We start from the raw sequence: 17,111 nt of genomic DNA on the forward strand, positions 1-17,111 counted from the left end.
CTTACAAAAAGCTCTCTTTTATCTCTATTTTGTATACAATTTTGCATCTGTCATACATTCATTCATCCATCATCGATCACTAATTGATATGTTTTTGTCCAAATTTTTTATATTAATTTTTAATATCAATATTATTAAAAAAGAGAATTATCAATTATTATTCGATCATTAAAAAGAGAATTATAGATTATTATTCAATCTTTATAATTTCTAAATTATATATATATATATATATTTTTCTATAAACAAGCAGTACTGTTTAAAAAAACTTAAGCTTCGAAATTCGCCCAGCCGCTTATCAAAATAAGTTGTAAGCTTAAAATTGTAAGTTTAAATAATACCTATAAATAATAAGTACTTTGCTATCATTTCCAGGCTTTGCTACCATTATCAGGCATCATTTTTGAATTATAATAATAACGATAATAAACGCACTTATATATTAATCGCTCTCTTTGTGTAAACTTTGAAAATGTGACAAAGCTCAAAAAACGAGGTGTATTTCAATAAATTGCATATATTTTTATAATATTTAATTAAATGATAATAGTTATATCTTTCAATAGAAATAATAAAAAACTTGCCAATCATACGTATTGTTGGCTATGATCAAATAAAGAAGAGTTTGTTTAAATGTTCTAATTGGAAATTATAATTAACGCATTTTCGCGAGAACAGTTATTCTAGCATGCACTCGCTTTCTCTTTTATCGGCTCCGTTGTTCAACCAATAACAATTTGTGAAGAATTTCTCTTGATTTGCGAAAGCGTAGACGTAAAGTGGTCACGATCAATCAGTCGGCCCAGTCGATCAGTTGATCAAAAAATAAATTTTCTCTATACACTCTCTGGTACAATTTTATCGTAATGGAAGGTGCTGCTTGAGTAGAAGCTACCTCGTTTTGGCATGTGAGGTGTGGCTATTTCTTCCTGCAGGGGTTTGTAGACTAAACCGCAATTCTTATTGTCGACCAGACCTTGACGAAGGATCATAGGTGGCCTGAGAACCGGACCACGTCCTCGTTTATTTGCCAAACAACAGGCAATGCGCGCTGCCAAGAGAAACATGACCAGAACGAATAAAACGGTGCCGGAAACTAGCCAGATTTTGAAAGTAGGCCTCAAATTGTACCAAGAATGGTATTCTGTGGTGATCGTGAAGTCTTCGTCATATTCTTGATCTTCCATGAGTCGCGGATCATCGGCATGTATACCGTGATCGATATTCAGTTTGAGAAGCTCCTACAACAAATGCATTTGACATTATTGTGTCATCATGTCGCGATAATATTGTCGAGATTAAAACATTATAATATCTCGAGAGAAATTGAAGATAATTAAAGTATATAAGGGATATTTTTTTTTTAACAAACATGTTGCCGAAAATTATTTGCTATCATCTTACCTCGTCCTTATCGAGCTCGTTTCTTTCTAGTAGAGAATCGGAATCCTCTGAGTCATCGAGAAAATCGTTCTTCGGAACTATATTTTTACTAGGAAATCGTCTCGGTGGTGGTCCATCGTCGATTCCATCGCAAGCTATCTTCGCTAAATCTGTCCATTGACTGATGCCCTTCGAATCGGTGTCGTCATCAATGTTAGCAAAATCATTGAAATATCTATAAAAAGCATTATGAGATATGAAAGAATTCTTGTGCGATGTACAAGATGGATATATATATATATATATATATATATATATATATATATATATAGAATTTGAATATTTATTTACTCACTTAACCATTTCTGTCGGTGTAATACCACGATCGGTGAGCCATTGCAGAGCTTGATTAAATTCTTCATCACAATCTAGAGGATTGTGCGACAAATCTAGACCCGACAGTTTTGGCATAGCTCTAAGTTCTTCGATAGTGATTCGTCGTAAAAGATTAGCTCGAACCGACAAGAATCTGAAACGAAGGCATGAAATACATCGATCAATGAATATATTATATTAGTTTATATTTATTATATTAATGTCTTGTGTTTATTAAATATGAATTTTGCTATAGCAAAACTTCTGTTTTGGAAGAAAACTTAAAATAACCCTTAAATTAAAGATAAAATTTATACAAAATTGTATAAAAGAAGAAGTTGTGTGAAAGAAAATGATATGAAAGAAAATTTTTATTTTAAATCTCACCGAAGACTTCTCAACGGTGTTCTAGCTTCGCTCCAAACACGTTCGAGATTGCAACGACTCACGTCCAGTTTCACGAGTCCTGGTGTATCCAAAAACGGCGTTACTTGCAATGTAGTCAATGGATTATTCGCAAGACTCAGTTTGGTCAAACTCTCGGCACCGTGGAACATCCCAGGTTGCAGAGTACGGATGTAATTATTGGAAAGATCCAGATCTCGTAGAGATGAGAGACGGTCCAAGAGTCCAATAGGCAAACCAGTTAGGTGATTTGTTGCAAGATTCAACCGAGCTAACGCCGGCATTTCGTTAAATGTGTCTGGTTGAAGAGTGTCCAGACCACAATTCGCGCATTCAAAACGATAAATGCTGTTAAATTACGATAGTTATTGATATAAAATGATTTGCTTACTTCTTATATTTTTTAAATATAACGATAAGCTGAGATATTTTACCTGAATGTATCGTATACCAAACCATAAGTTTTGAAAACTGGTAATGTTTGTAAAGTAGGATTATCATTCATCAGCAGAATCTGTAATCTTGGGTTAGATTTGAAATGATGCTCCGTTAATGAAGAGAGCTTATTATCACTGATGTCAAGATTTCGCAATTGGTCGAGGTCGCTGAAAGCATGTTGGTGAATTCTTTTCAGATTATTCGACTTGATGTATAGTGCCTCTAATAATGGAACACCATTCAGATCCTCTTTGGCGAATACTTTAATCTTATTTCTCGAAGCGTCAAGCGTCGTCAGTTTTGAGGCACTTACGGTAGCCAACGACGATATATTATTTCCTGAAAATAATTTCTTCTATATTAATCAATGTTTTTCTCAACAATAACATAATTATCTGAATTTAATTTATACATCGGCAATAGGTCGATAAAATAAAAATGTGCTCAATTATTTCCCTGTTAATTTCAATAATCGCACACACATTTCGTCTTGTGCTTATTTTCTAATTTAAATTACATCGCATTTAAATATGACCATTTTCTTACCAGCGATACGAAGAACTTGTACTTCTTTGTTAGTAAATAGATCGAGTGGGAGGTCATTCAGGATATTATCCGAAAGGTCCACTTCCACGAGCGAATCCAGCGAGTCGAAGATTGCGTTATCGATCTCCCTCAATCTGTTGCCACGCAAATTGATGTAACTGAGGCTGTGCATCTTGGAGAAAGCGGTGCGTTTCAGTCGCAGCATTCCATTGTTCGAGAAATCAAAATCAGTGATCGATGATGCGTGCAACAGGTAGTGCTTTGTCGGTTTCGTATGCGTGTCGTGCATGTGCCTCAACATGTTACCGGAGATTGTGAGCAAACTGAGCTGTGTATTGTTCTGGAAGGTATTCGGATGAATATCGTGAAGACCATTGCGCGTCAAATTCACCGCGAACAGATATAGGAGGCCGTTAAATGCAGTGCGATCTAACTCGACTATCTGTGTGTCGACAATGGCGATGGATTCCAATTGGTGGAGCCCGCGAGCTCGTAGGACATTTGGTCCCAATTGAATCGGGGGAGCATTTTCAATTCGCAGATGCGCGATGCCTGGTCCGAAGGCTTGTTCATCAACTAATTTGGTGCATCTACCGAAATAAAAAGAGAAAAAAATAATTGTTGGAAAAAGTTAGATATTGATACTCTTTATCTCTGTGTGATAAAAATTAATTAATCGAGATTTAATCAAAAGATTGTCATGCAGTTTTATTATTTTTATATCTGAAACTAAATACGGGAATGATGAATTAATTCTTAGGACGACTTGAAAAATATAAAAAGACCTCTAGAACATGATAGAATCAAATTCAAATATGCCGTAACGTCGTAATTTTTTAATTATCTCTTTTATTATGTATTCATACGTATCTTCGAGTAAATTGTGTAAACAATAACATTCCAACAATTAAAATATGTCATATGCATAAAACAAAAATGGAGCATTTATTTGATTACGCGAACAATTTTTTGTGTTGATATAAAGAAATATATATAGAAATATATATGTCATAATTATTCTCTGTCTCTGAGCAGGAAATGGTCTATCAGCGAACTTTTTATCTGCCACTTCACTAAGGAATATGTTGTTATTGCATTATATAATGATTCGATTAGAAAAGCTGTGAAACATACGTTGCAGTCGTTGCAGCGGCGTATTGTCCTGTGCATTTGCAATAATCAGGACACTGCGTCATGACTTCTTCGTCGTCATCAAGATCTGGATCCTCGTCTTCTTCGTAGTACTCCTCTTCGTCATTTTCATTATCCTCTTCATCATATGGCGTATCATCAAATTTCTTAAATTCCATACTTTCCGCCGCAGATTTCACTTTCTTTGTTATTGACTTGATCGGTTTATCAGTCGTTTTGATTCGCAAATCCGTGCGGTCTCTTTGCGCTTCGGCTTTTAAAGTCTCTGCTACTTCTTCTTGAATCTGTATAATCGTTTTTAATTGTATTTAAAAACACAAAATTAGATTAAGATTAATCAGAATATCACATTTGACTTTTAAAATTATATTTGATAAAATAATTTTAATTCCTCAACATAAATGTATTAATTTAAAATCTTAATGATTCACGTAATAAAAAAATATTTGTGAATTAAATTTTTCTTTTAATGAAAAAATATAAGAGACACTGATTCACTATAATTTTATTAGATGATTAAAAATATTACGTGTCTTTCATGTAATTAAACACTGACCTTGGCATCAGAAACGTCTTTATCTAAAGTGCGAATTTCTTGCATCAATATATCCTTCATATTCGAGAAAGGTCTGGTATAATCTATAAATTTGTCCTGCGTTGACACTTTCGCAGATTCAATAGTTGTATTTATTTCATTGCGAACAAATTCCGTGGAACTAGATAAAGACGAATCAGAAGAAGTGGGCACACTATCCGTGACAGTAGTGGCCGCTAAGAAGATGGTCAGCAGCCAAGCTGCCGAGATTTCCATTGTTGCAACTTATTCTGAAAATGATCCAACTTTATCATTCGACGGATAAAAATATTTTACGAGGTTGAGGTATACGTATTAATATATATGTCGATAGTTCCCATAAATGCTATAAAAATGCTATTAATATGATGAACTTTTTTGTTATTAGAATTGTCATTACAGTGAATAGCTTTATTATATATTGAGTGTGGCTATAAATATTTGCAGTTATTTTGTAGCATTAACTAACCGTTGTTAGTGAACAATATACAGAATGGAATAAATTTAATATGTTTTATTACAATATAAATAATTATAATAATTTTTAGGGAATAAATTTAATATTCATATAATTCATATAATAATTATATTCATATAATTATTATATGAATTATATTGAATTATATTCATATAATTATTATATGAATTATATGATATTCATATAATAATTATAATAATTCTTAGGGAATAAATTTAATATTCATTCACAATTTTTGTAAATTTAAAAATATTTTACAGAATTATTATCCTTTATGTTTTCAATAAATAATTAAATATTTTAATAATATATATAATATATATAATAATTAAATATTTTTTTTAGCATGTAGTTTCTAAATTCTATGGTCCATAGAAATACACCATTTTCGAGCCATTTTGTGTAACATGAAACTTTCTCTTACTCTTTCTTCAGTAACATCTGGTGGCCAGTTTGTTTGTCGAGGCAAATGCTTTGTTAGACTTCTCGAAACATTACTGAATGATAGATTGAAAAATGGGTAGAAATTTTAAGGATATATTAAAGAAATTAATGTTATTAATTTATATGACTGTTTATGTGCCTGCACAATTTGTAACGTTACAAATATGCTTTTATATTTCCCATGCAATATGACAAATCTATCAAAGTTCTAAGAATTTGATTGCTACCTAGAAGTATCATATCGACGCTATCAGATACTAGAGAACGAAAGTTCTTAACAGTCCAAATAAATAAGATAACATTTTTTTAAAACAAAATTTGCATTTATTATTATGATGCTTCTCTTGACACTCTTTAAAAAAATATAAATAAATAAATAAATAGATAAAACATTAATAAATAAGTAAATAAATAAATAAATAAAATAGAGTTTATAATCAATTTTTATCGTGCTATATAAGTATGATATAAAAATATATAAATATTAATTCTTCCTACAGTCTATAATGCAGTCTATGTTTCCCGGAATTCCGTGGAACTATCGAACTATCAAACATTCATTAAATAGTCATAATAAATTAATTCTATCATTCGTGAATATATATGCCTTTATATACCTTTATTCCAAGAGAGACTGTTGTTCGAGGAACAATGCAAACTGCGCTCCGTTCGCGGTATCAGAGATTTTAGCAGACGCGGTTGCACTCGGTACAGCTCGTGCAAGCGTTACTACAACGTTGCAAACGTTACTTCACGATGCCCCACCTACGAACGCTGACGTTAGATAACCGTGACGGTTTGCAGACCGGCGTGACTTCTGGCACATACGTGGATAGATCGGATTCGATACTTTTCGACAGAGATGATAAAAACTCACTACGAATCCTCATTTGACGACTGCAGAAAGTATTTGAGAGAAACATCAAAAATATTCCGCGTCAGTGATAGTAATTGTTATCAAGAAATTGAGCGATACAATTCGACAATCATTGTTTTTTCTATAATATTTTTCTAATGTTAGATAAGATGGGGGAAAGTATTTTACTTGGAAAATAAATATAATATAGATAACTGTATAATTTATAAAATCATATATTGTCCTTGATATATTATACGTTTCATTATTTTATATTTTAATGTCGAGATATCAATTATTAAATTACTCTATTTATAGTTATATTTATGTCAAGAGCGCTATCCCTTTGTAAAAGAAAATGGAGAAATCCTTCTCTTAGAAAAAGGACTTGCTATTATAATTATTATTACAATAAGAATTATGATAATGTCGTTACATATCAAATGTTTATCATTATTATCGTGAAAACATGAAATGATATTATCTTCAAAATCTATTCAGTCTTCGAAATCTATTCAGCTTTTGCAAAATATTATCATATATACAATGTATAATCTTAGCAAAGAATTTTAATTTTGTAAATAATGAATGATAGAAGAAGAGAGAAGAGATTTGCAATTTAACACTTAATGTTTAACATTTTTGGCTAAATTTCATTCATTTTTATCTAAGTTTCATTCATTTATTTCAAAACCATTATAAAGCGAGTGACACAAATATTGCACAATGATGTCAAATATCATTTTTATCACTTTTTTTATCTAGAGTTAGATATATAAGTCTTTAGATAGAGGGGTCGATTTTCTGATTCACTTTTATCAGTCATGATTCTTTTTGTTAATCGCTCGTAAGTTATATCATGTTAGCTGAAAAATTTCTTCAACGAAATTTCGTAAGTATGCACAAGTACAAAAATTCACAAAATAATTAGAAGTTGTTAGATGAACATAGATTAGAATTGCGTAGGATGAGTAAAAAAAATGAAAATTCTTGCAACTTTGTAACTTTATAAAGCCTTTATAAAACTTATAGAACAATTGATTTTTAAAAACCAATATATATGTTCCATCCGTTTCATTTATACAGGATTTCTTTACATAACTCTACTACTAAAACCAGTTATCATAAATATAAAATTTGACAACTTTTATTTATACAGATGTGCATCCAATAGTTAATAATATAAACATATTATATATTATTATAAAATTTTAATAAAATTTTAAAATACGGATGTATTTCAGAATTTACTTTGTTATCGCGCTCGCTTAGATATCGAACAGATTTATTTATATCGTGTTTTAGTTTTTGTATTCCTTTGGCTGATCTAATTGAGCACAGATTAAATATACATTAATTTCTGAAGTGGAATTTACACGAGTTACTACGTCATCCTTATGCTCTTTTCAGCGTAAATAATTTCTTGGCGCGGACAAATTATTCAAATGCAAGTGTGCAAAGAATAGTTATCACCGATTCATACAACCTACGTAAGAATATAGCCTACGTTAGTATGCAGTAGAAGAACGTCACAGTGATATGCAAATGCTAAAATCGGAATTATTTTCGCACATCGGAAATACACGGAGTAATAATTCTGAAGTTTTTAATTAGAATGCAATTAAAACCGAAAAGTAGCAGCGCGATAAGTTAGACGATATTTACTAGATGATATTATCAGCATATTTGAGTGAAAATCGCGCAACTTAATTATTTTATTTCTCGGGAAATTTACAATACGCGTTTTAATCAACACGCTGCGCAATAACTCGAGATGTTTCTCCTCTCTTGAGGACAATGGAATTATCTTACATTGATGACTCTTGTGTTTATCTCACTCGGCAACATGATCGAAGATCGAGGTACATGTGATTTCATGAGAACCCTCCATGAGTTGATATTTATTCACGTTATTCAGTATTTTTTTAAATTAGATGATGATTGAACAAAGAATAGGATTTAAAATTCCTTTCCATTCCTTCTAAAGGATAGGATTTACTGGACTGGAATATCATTTTAAATCTCGATCTCCAAATTAAGAGATTCTTCGTACTTGACATCTTCGTCAGATATTTCTTGTCATCTCGGTTACTTTGTAACACGTTCCTTTGAGATAAATCGAAAGAAAATATTTAGGAAACGTTTCTTTCATAAAAGTTCAGCTTCCTTCTTTTTAGCGTCATATGGAGCTTTTCTTTGTTGAAAGTTTTTTGAAGAAATTGCTCAAAAAAAATTGATCCGTTGGAACACAAAACTCCAGAAGATCGAATCCGTAAAGTGAACAAACATACGTGTGAATGTGAGTTTAAGAGACGGAAGCTAAGTATAGGGTCCGCGAGTTCCATCTGGAGTTCTTTGTTCGATCTCTGAAAGATAACTCGGCAGTTCCTCGGCGAAGTTTGGACCAGGTAGTGTTACTTGCTCCGAGCAAGCGCAGGTGGTCGGGACCCTCTCTTTAAGTCCTAAATTGTCGGTGGGTCTCCCCTTTCCCTGTCCCGCAAAAGCGCGGAGCGAAAGATCAACCTGATTCGAAAGAGGATCTCAATAAATCTCGAAATAAGCTGACATTTTTTTTCAAATAAGATAGCAAATTATATAGATAAGAAGAATGCATTGCGTGGAAATAACATCAATAGAGAATTAAAATTATGGGAAAATATATTTCTTCGAAGAATTTTAAAGCGGAAGTTAAAAATAAAACTTGGAAGTTTAAAAGAATCTTAACTTTTAACTAAGCAAGCAAAAAATACTGATTATTTTTATTAAACTTAAAAAAATATTTATATAGATAAGTTATTGTTGTACAAATAAACTCCTGTGCTTGAACATAATTTTTTGATAAAGAAACTATATACATTATAGAGTGATATATAAATATTATATTGTTATTAAATCAGCAATAAAATAGCAAAATCAGCAATAAAATAAGATATAAACTTTTTTATGGTTTATTAAGTATATTAAATATTAAATAAATAGTTCTTAACAATTCTATTTTTTAATTACAATTTTATTTCTGCAAATATTTTAATCATCAAATCAAATTATATCCTGTTCTCTCTATCGACAAAGTTGCTACGCCTTATTGAGATATGTAGTACGATTGGCCGATGGCTATATTGCATTGATTAATCTTTCCCTCCTTATAACAATAATTTGTAATTACGTGGCGCGGGTAATTTTGAGATTGCAACATGATTGTCATAAATCACGCGGTTTAATCCTACATGCGGAAAAATATCGAGTTAAAACACGTTTGCTTTTGCAGTCTGATATTTTTTGCGATTATCCATACCATTTAATCACATTCCGTCGAACGTACGCAAACGTGTATTGCACACTCCCGTATGTTTATGTACGACATGAATACGATAATTCTCGAGGAAGCGTACTTTGCTTTCTAAATACGAATTGTAATATAGGAAAAATTATTTGACGCTTCATTGTGAACGATTGTAATTCACGCAGGGAGCTAGCAAACACTTTTAACTTGACAATATTCTATATGTTTATTAAATAATAATTTCTCGTGCAATTTTAATCCGCATTTGTGGATTAAAAATAACAAGTTTAAAAGAATGTTATAACTAAATATCAATATAATAGTAATAAATTATTATATGTATATTATATACATTTTTTTAGAAACTTATATATATGGATCTGTTTTTCATTAGTAGCACTTTACAAAGAATTTTTTGAGCCTGCATTAGAAATCCCAGATTGAAATCGCAGATATTAAGTATAAGAGTATATTTCCGGTTTTTTTTTTTTGCGAAAAGCTGATTCTATTTTTCCTGTAATCGCGATGCTCTTGTTTTGTCACATAAATCGTAATTGTTTCTCACATAATTGAAACTTATTTATTTATTTACACCAACTCTTGCAATTATATATTAGTAACGCAAATATTACAATGACAAATTGCGTGTCTGGTCCATTCAATGGCTGTGTGTAAAACAAGTGTTAGATATATAATAGACTGGCAGTACGTATGGTCATGTATACTTTTTTGTATTTAAGTTTTTTTAACTATCATAATGTGGTGAATATATATTGCACAATTATCCGGTGCTAGTGTTGCAAATTAGTTTGTACCAGTCACTCTTGCTTATATATTATTTAAAATATTAATGTTTCTTGTCCTAATTGTAATTCATATTTAATTGCAATTTTTTAGATCTCAATTATTATATAGCTAATCCATATGCAATGCAGTTATTAAAAAATTAACAATTCAAAAAGAATTATACGACATACGTTTTGTAATTAAAATGAAAATAAAATGCGAAAATAATATTTCTTCATGGACATTACAGAATCATAAGATAAATATATTTTTGAACTTCTGGACTCTTAAACTCTTATTATCAATTCAAAAATAACAATAAATATATTTTTGAACTTCTGGACTCTTAAACTCTTATTATCAATTCATTTTAAAACTCTAGAGAGAAAGTTCCACGTGTAAATTAATTTCTTAATTAAATATTTCTTATCCTCTCATATATATATAGCTACATCATTTAAAAAATTTTAAAAACAGCTCCGCAATTTTCTTTTTTATCGTGAAAGATACCATAGTGTTTTATCTCCTCGTGATATCGGTATATTTATCTCTCGTACTCTGTACTCGAAGAACATATTTGTTTTGTCTCCGGCTGCGTTATTGCCTGTTGTAATTTAGTACATGGTTAATAAATGGTATATGTGTATGTACGTACATGTGCATGTGCGCGTTTATGTATATATTCAAATAACGAACAGTTGCATGCGTATATGTCAGATCTTTCAAATTTTGTTTTGAACTTCCTTGAACTTTTTCCCTCTCTTTCTCTCTCTTTTTCTCACCTTTTCGAAAATCGTCTTTCTCGGCTTTAAATTATTAAATATTAAGTAAAATTATTTTGAAAATATCGTATTTCAATTTTAATTTACTACATTTGCGAATTTAATTCTTCTAGAAATTATCATATATTGAAAATACCGTATTTTAATTTTTCTTCTAGAAATTATCATATATTGAAAATACCGTATTTTAATTTTAATTTACTATATTTGCGGCTTTAATTTTTAGAAATCATCAATTTATGATGGTAATATCTCGCCAGTATCCCCAGGTTATTTGTGTTTCTCTATGACAAAGCTTTTTCATGTCAATAACCGTCGGTCCGCCGGAGGTCAATCCACGTCGTTGACCCTTTAGGTCTACGTGATTCGGCAGAAGAGAAAGAGAAATGAAAGTAGTGTGAATGATACGGCCACACGTATCGATAGTTTGTATTCGATACAGACGGAAGATATGAAACTGTCCGCTTATGAATTATGCGAACCAAGGACAAAAGACATAAACGTACTTTACTTGAATGTAAATGCGACATTGAGATGATATTTTCATATGTTTCATATGTTCACAGAATGCAAAAAAACATAGAGTTACTGAAATCGCGATTTTACAGAATATCTCTCGAATATCAGATCGTTCATTTGTCTTTACACTTTAATTTATTTAGTTAATTGATCTATTTGTTGGTAAAAATTAGATTTTTTTTTTTAAATCTATGATTCAGATATATATGCAACGGCTTTATAAAGGGTTATAAAGAACAATTCCATAATGGTTATAAAGAACAATTCCATATGCATACATCAGTATCTACATTCATTACTTGATCTAACAATGGGTAATTTTCTCATAAATCTCGTCAAATCTCTTAAATCTTTTGTATGGACATTTGTAACGTACATACGTATTAATACAATTCACATGATAATCTAATCCTAATCGTCTGCAATTATGTATATTGCAGATTAGTTTATTGCCAATTAGTGTAACATTGTGATAAAAGGAATTTATCGTTTTAGATTCCCTCATCTCTCGATATTATCTAGAGATCGGAACATAAGGAAATATGTAATAATATATAATAATCTATTAAGGAAAAACGATATATGATTTCTGATAAATTTTTAATAAATCCTCGTGATAAAATAAGTAATACGATTATTTTTTACTTTGATGCGATGGTGACAAAGTTGGCATATTATCTTTCTTGTCATTAAAACAAGTATATATAAACTACTTCATGTTTTCGAAATATCGACATTGTCCCATCATCGTGCGGCCTCGTAATCACATGGCATTGAGAAGATCGTTCCTATTCAAAGATTATTCATGTGTCGTGGATCGAAAGCACGTTTGTTGCCACATAGCCTTTTATAGTTGCATCGCACATGAATTGAGTCGCGATATCTTCCGGGTGTAGCTTATAAACATTCTTTGTTAATAATATTGGAATCATTACTGAAGATAATTAAGTCCGAGTTTCATTGAATTACCATTTCGGTCAAAGAAAAATTAAACCAAAAAAAATGAGAATATTTAATCGTAAAAATCATAAAAACGATATTGAATAATTTATAATAATTAAATGAAAAACATATTTCTTTAAGTATTTGCAAAATATAGAGCTCATAACACAATAATTTCAAATTACGTATACATATTAATTGACGTTTGATAATTGATGATTTAAGATGGTGATTTCTCTCTAGTGATTTCATTGCACATACAAGCTAATATAAAGAACATGAGGAAAACGTGTTCGAAAAAAAAATGTATGTATATTCCATCGCTCTCGAGTAATTTTTTTCAGTAAATGTTAATAATTGTTTTCTCGATTAGTAGATCGATTCTTGAATTTAAATTAATATTTTCAGTTGATATAATGATTATATTCTTTTTTTTGATTAGTAGATCGATTCTTGAATTTAAATTGGTACTCTCGAATTAATAATAATTATATTTTTCTTCATTATTTATAAGTGATAATAGCATTCACAAAGCGTATAAGTGATAAAAACATTCACAATCCATTAAAAAAATAACTTTAAACATATATCACGTAATATAAATGAATTTTTAAATGATCTTAAATGATTTTTAAATTTTTAAATTATAATCTATTTTTTCCCTCAAGTTACTTTGTTTACCAGTGAAATCCTAAAATTCAATACATGATGAGCGACACGTATTAATCATTTATCTCCTTTATCGCACCGCATTATTCATCGCGATAAAAAGGAGCGCTTGCATGGAACATCGTATACGTTTTCCTCTTTGCTTGATTTGAATTTAAAAAAAAGGAAATGGTAAAAAAATGAATCGATACATTTAGCTCTTCTATTCATGTATCCGGGATCAATTCAAATGCATCGTGACAATGAAAAGATTCTGAACTTACTGTTAGCAGCGAGATAATACTATTGAAAAGTATTTTAAATTATTAATTTTTATAAATATTTTTATAAATATATACAAATTATATAAATATCTACAACATTTTTTTTTCAAATACACACATAAGTAACGTTATAACAATTAATTTGAAGATATTACAGAGAAGTAATATTAACAGAAATCTGTGATGCAATGTCAATAACACTTTATGTATATTTATAACTTTAGAATATAAAATATAAAATATAAAAAATTTCAAGAGTAAAAATTGAATTATAAATTATAAATTTCTATAAATTAAATGAATATTTTAGGGACGTATATTCATTATTTTAAATAATAGCATTTAATATGAGATGTGCAGCATGATGATTTGACATATTTTGCCGCTATAGAATAGCAGTTTTACTCGCACCTTGACCGTCATCAGATATTCGCCGGCTTTCACAACCAGATTCGATAGAGGCGCAATAGATCACATGGTTCTTACATACAAAAATAGATCATCTGGGTGGACACTGACCTTGCTATTGCGTAAAGGCGCGATTCTCAAAGGCACATAATAATAATAGAGTCAATAATAATAGAGTCGAAATACTCCGCATACATTGTAGTGAACGAGATCACGAGACTTTAGATTCTGTATGGATAAGAATTTTTTTCTTAAATCAAAGACGTAAGAATTAAAGAGTTAAAAATTGACGACATTTTGGAAAACATAATGTTTATATTTAGAGTCATTAAAGAAGTCTTTTTCTTTTTTCAGTTATTTATTATTACATCTAACACATATTGCTTTTTTTTAATTTGCTATTTTTTATAAACTTGCTATTTTTTAAATTCTTTACAGAATCGACTTTCTAAATTCTTTACTCATTTTTTATCGATTTCACTTAGATAGGGATACGTTTGCAAAAGAATTTAAATATTTATCGAGTAGCTAAAAGCAGACTGAGTAGTATATTATTTAACTTTTATATCCGGTTGTATATTTGAAATAGTAGAAGCTTTTCCTTTTTTTTCTGGTTTATATATACATTTTAAAAATATGATAAAATTCTATACATGCAAGTTATATATATCTGCTAAAAATAAGATAATATTAATTGTATATTAATTATGAAATTAGAGTGTTAAATAAGATAAATTTCAAAACTCTAATATAACTCTCAATTCCCAACAATTCTCTTTTAACAAAATTTTCACGTGCGACTAAATTAAGTTTATTTTCTCATCCATTTATTTATATTCTTGAATTTTGTATCTAAGATAATTCAGAAAAATAAAAAAGATTATGCGATGTTTTCAAGATATTATGCTTTGTTTACGCGAAAAAGTAGATTTGATAGCGCGAAGGATTTTCCCACTCGATGTATCTTCACAAGTAAACCTTATGGAAAGTTTCGTGAAAGTCAATGAAGGAAGCCGGCCTAAAATCGAGAGTCTCGATCGAATTCGTGAATTCGAGATTCGCGCATATATGACGTCTAAAAATATACGATGAGATCATGTGTACACGCGACATGTCAACAACCACGTTGCGCTACGAGCGAGCAAAATGTGAATTTTCATCGATGGTATCGTCGATGCGCAAATACTTTGAGTAACAAGCTTCAAAAGAATTTCGCGATCGTTCGCGACAGTCGACATCTTCGCGATTGAAATTTGCAGAAATTTCCAGGTCATACTGACGTACGAATGAAGAATCAGAAAGAATGACTCGAGAAGACAATGCATCGGAATGTCAATTATTGTAAGGCGAAGATAATGAGAATCAGTAATAATTTATATTCACAATCCGTGACGTGTCAGTCCAGCTGATAAAAAGTTTTTAAATCAATTAATCACTTTCGAATTCGAATTAAATAATAATTTTAATTTACAAAATTTTTCCATTTATTTGAACATATCACACTCTTTGGTTTTTGTAGAATTCCCAACATTTGAAGTTGTTATTATTCAGCATTAGTTAGTTTTTCGTGGATGAGAAAAATGCTGACTTGACAAGAAAATGCGTGCCTCAAAATTCTTCAGAAATCATGCATATTTTATTTTCCTGATGTAAATTTATTCCCATAATACTTCAAAAAATATCAAATAACAAATAAAAATAATAAGTATTAAAATCAGTTTGCGAAGTACTCCGAAATGTTGGCAATTAAAATAATTTCGAGGAGGAAAGGAAGTAGTTTCTCAAAAATTTGGCAAGTAAAGGGACCAGGAAGTACAAGCAGATATTGCGATGATTGTGCAACGCAAATAGTTCACGGTGATAAGATAACGTTCCTGAAGTAGAGTGATCAACGTCATATCCTAACTTGATAGATCGGATATAGAAGCATCCTTGGATAGATCGGAGCCATTTTGAGATCGATTGCGTTGCCGATCATCGATTTTATCATCGTAGTTACATCGGAAGAGACCCGCGAGTCCGTCTTGTGATGCGATGAGCACTCACCTGGTCTGCGGGTTTGTTGTGTACGGTTCCAGAAGGGTCGAGAGGGGTCCGCTCGTACGACTTTACGGCGGAATATGTGCAAGTAGGAAGGACCGGTTCACGTTTCGTTTATCGTTCTCACTTTATATCGCGTACGACGGAATTTCTGAACTAAAGCGCCTGTCGGAGCCGAGCGAACTATTCGAGGCGTACCTTCGAAGAGACGGAACAGTCACGCAGAGCGTGGGGCCCCAGGGTCGGACACGCCGATTGGTTGGTCTGATCCCCTGGACTTGTTGGTGGGTCTTAGGTAAAAATTATGCTGACAGGTGAGCACCGATGCGCCACCTGGAAAGAGCTCGGTCTCTTGGGAGAATGGGCTGAAATGGAGTGAAAGAGAGAAAGAAAGAGAAAGAGAGAGAGAGATTGTTGGAGAACGGCTTCGGTTGCTGATCGACTGCGTGGGTGTCGATGCGACAGCAAGAGACTGAGATCCAGTTAAAAGGAAGTGCGTGGACAAAAACGAGTACAGACCCTAAAAACTATTAACAAGAGATTAAAGAAAGATATTAGCAACATAATTACGCAAGCATAGAGATTGGGCTACTACTGTAATTAATGATATAATCAATAATTTTTTAAGTCTGAGGGTTAAAGAAAAATTAAGGGTAAAAAAACAAATCAATTGATGGATTTGTTTTAAAAAATAAATCTTTTAAAAATGGCTCGAGATAATAATCGAGAGAATAAAAACTGCAACTTTTACATAATTATAATTATATA

At 31.1% G+C, this 17,111-nt stretch overlaps 1 protein-coding gene across 2 annotated transcripts; it reads right to left on the reverse strand.

The window, feature by feature from the left end:
* Positions 1-229: 229 nt before the first annotated feature.
* LOC105250597 lies at positions 230-16,600 on the reverse strand. Of its 2 annotated transcripts, none has more exons than XM_011256779.3 (9): positions 16,350-16,600; positions 4,856-5,124; positions 4,282-4,583; positions 3,148-3,737; positions 2,598-2,940; positions 2,146-2,511; positions 1,739-1,912; positions 1,405-1,618; positions 230-1,241 (listed from the first exon to the last, which is right to left on the reverse strand). In XM_011256779.3, the coding sequence occupies exons 2-9, from the start codon at positions 5,108-5,110 to the stop codon at positions 837-839; spliced, it is 2,649 nt and encodes an 882-aa protein (XP_011255081.1). In that variant the 5' UTR covers positions 5,111-5,124; positions 16,350-16,600; the 3' UTR covers positions 230-836. The 2 variants fall into 2 exon arrangements, with proteins under 2 accessions (XP_011255081.1, XP_011255082.1); XM_011256780.3 differs by lacking the exon at positions 16,350-16,600 and adding an exon at positions 6,413-6,666.
* Between the last annotated feature and the right edge of the window lie 511 nt (positions 16,601-17,111).

Source organism: Camponotus floridanus, unplaced genomic scaffold (genome assembly GCF_003227725.1).
Source record: "Camponotus floridanus strain SB8 unplaced genomic scaffold, Cflo_v7.5 scaffold20, whole genome shotgun sequence".
Lineage (NCBI taxonomy): Eukaryota > Metazoa > Arthropoda > Insecta > Hymenoptera > Formicidae > Camponotus > Camponotus floridanus.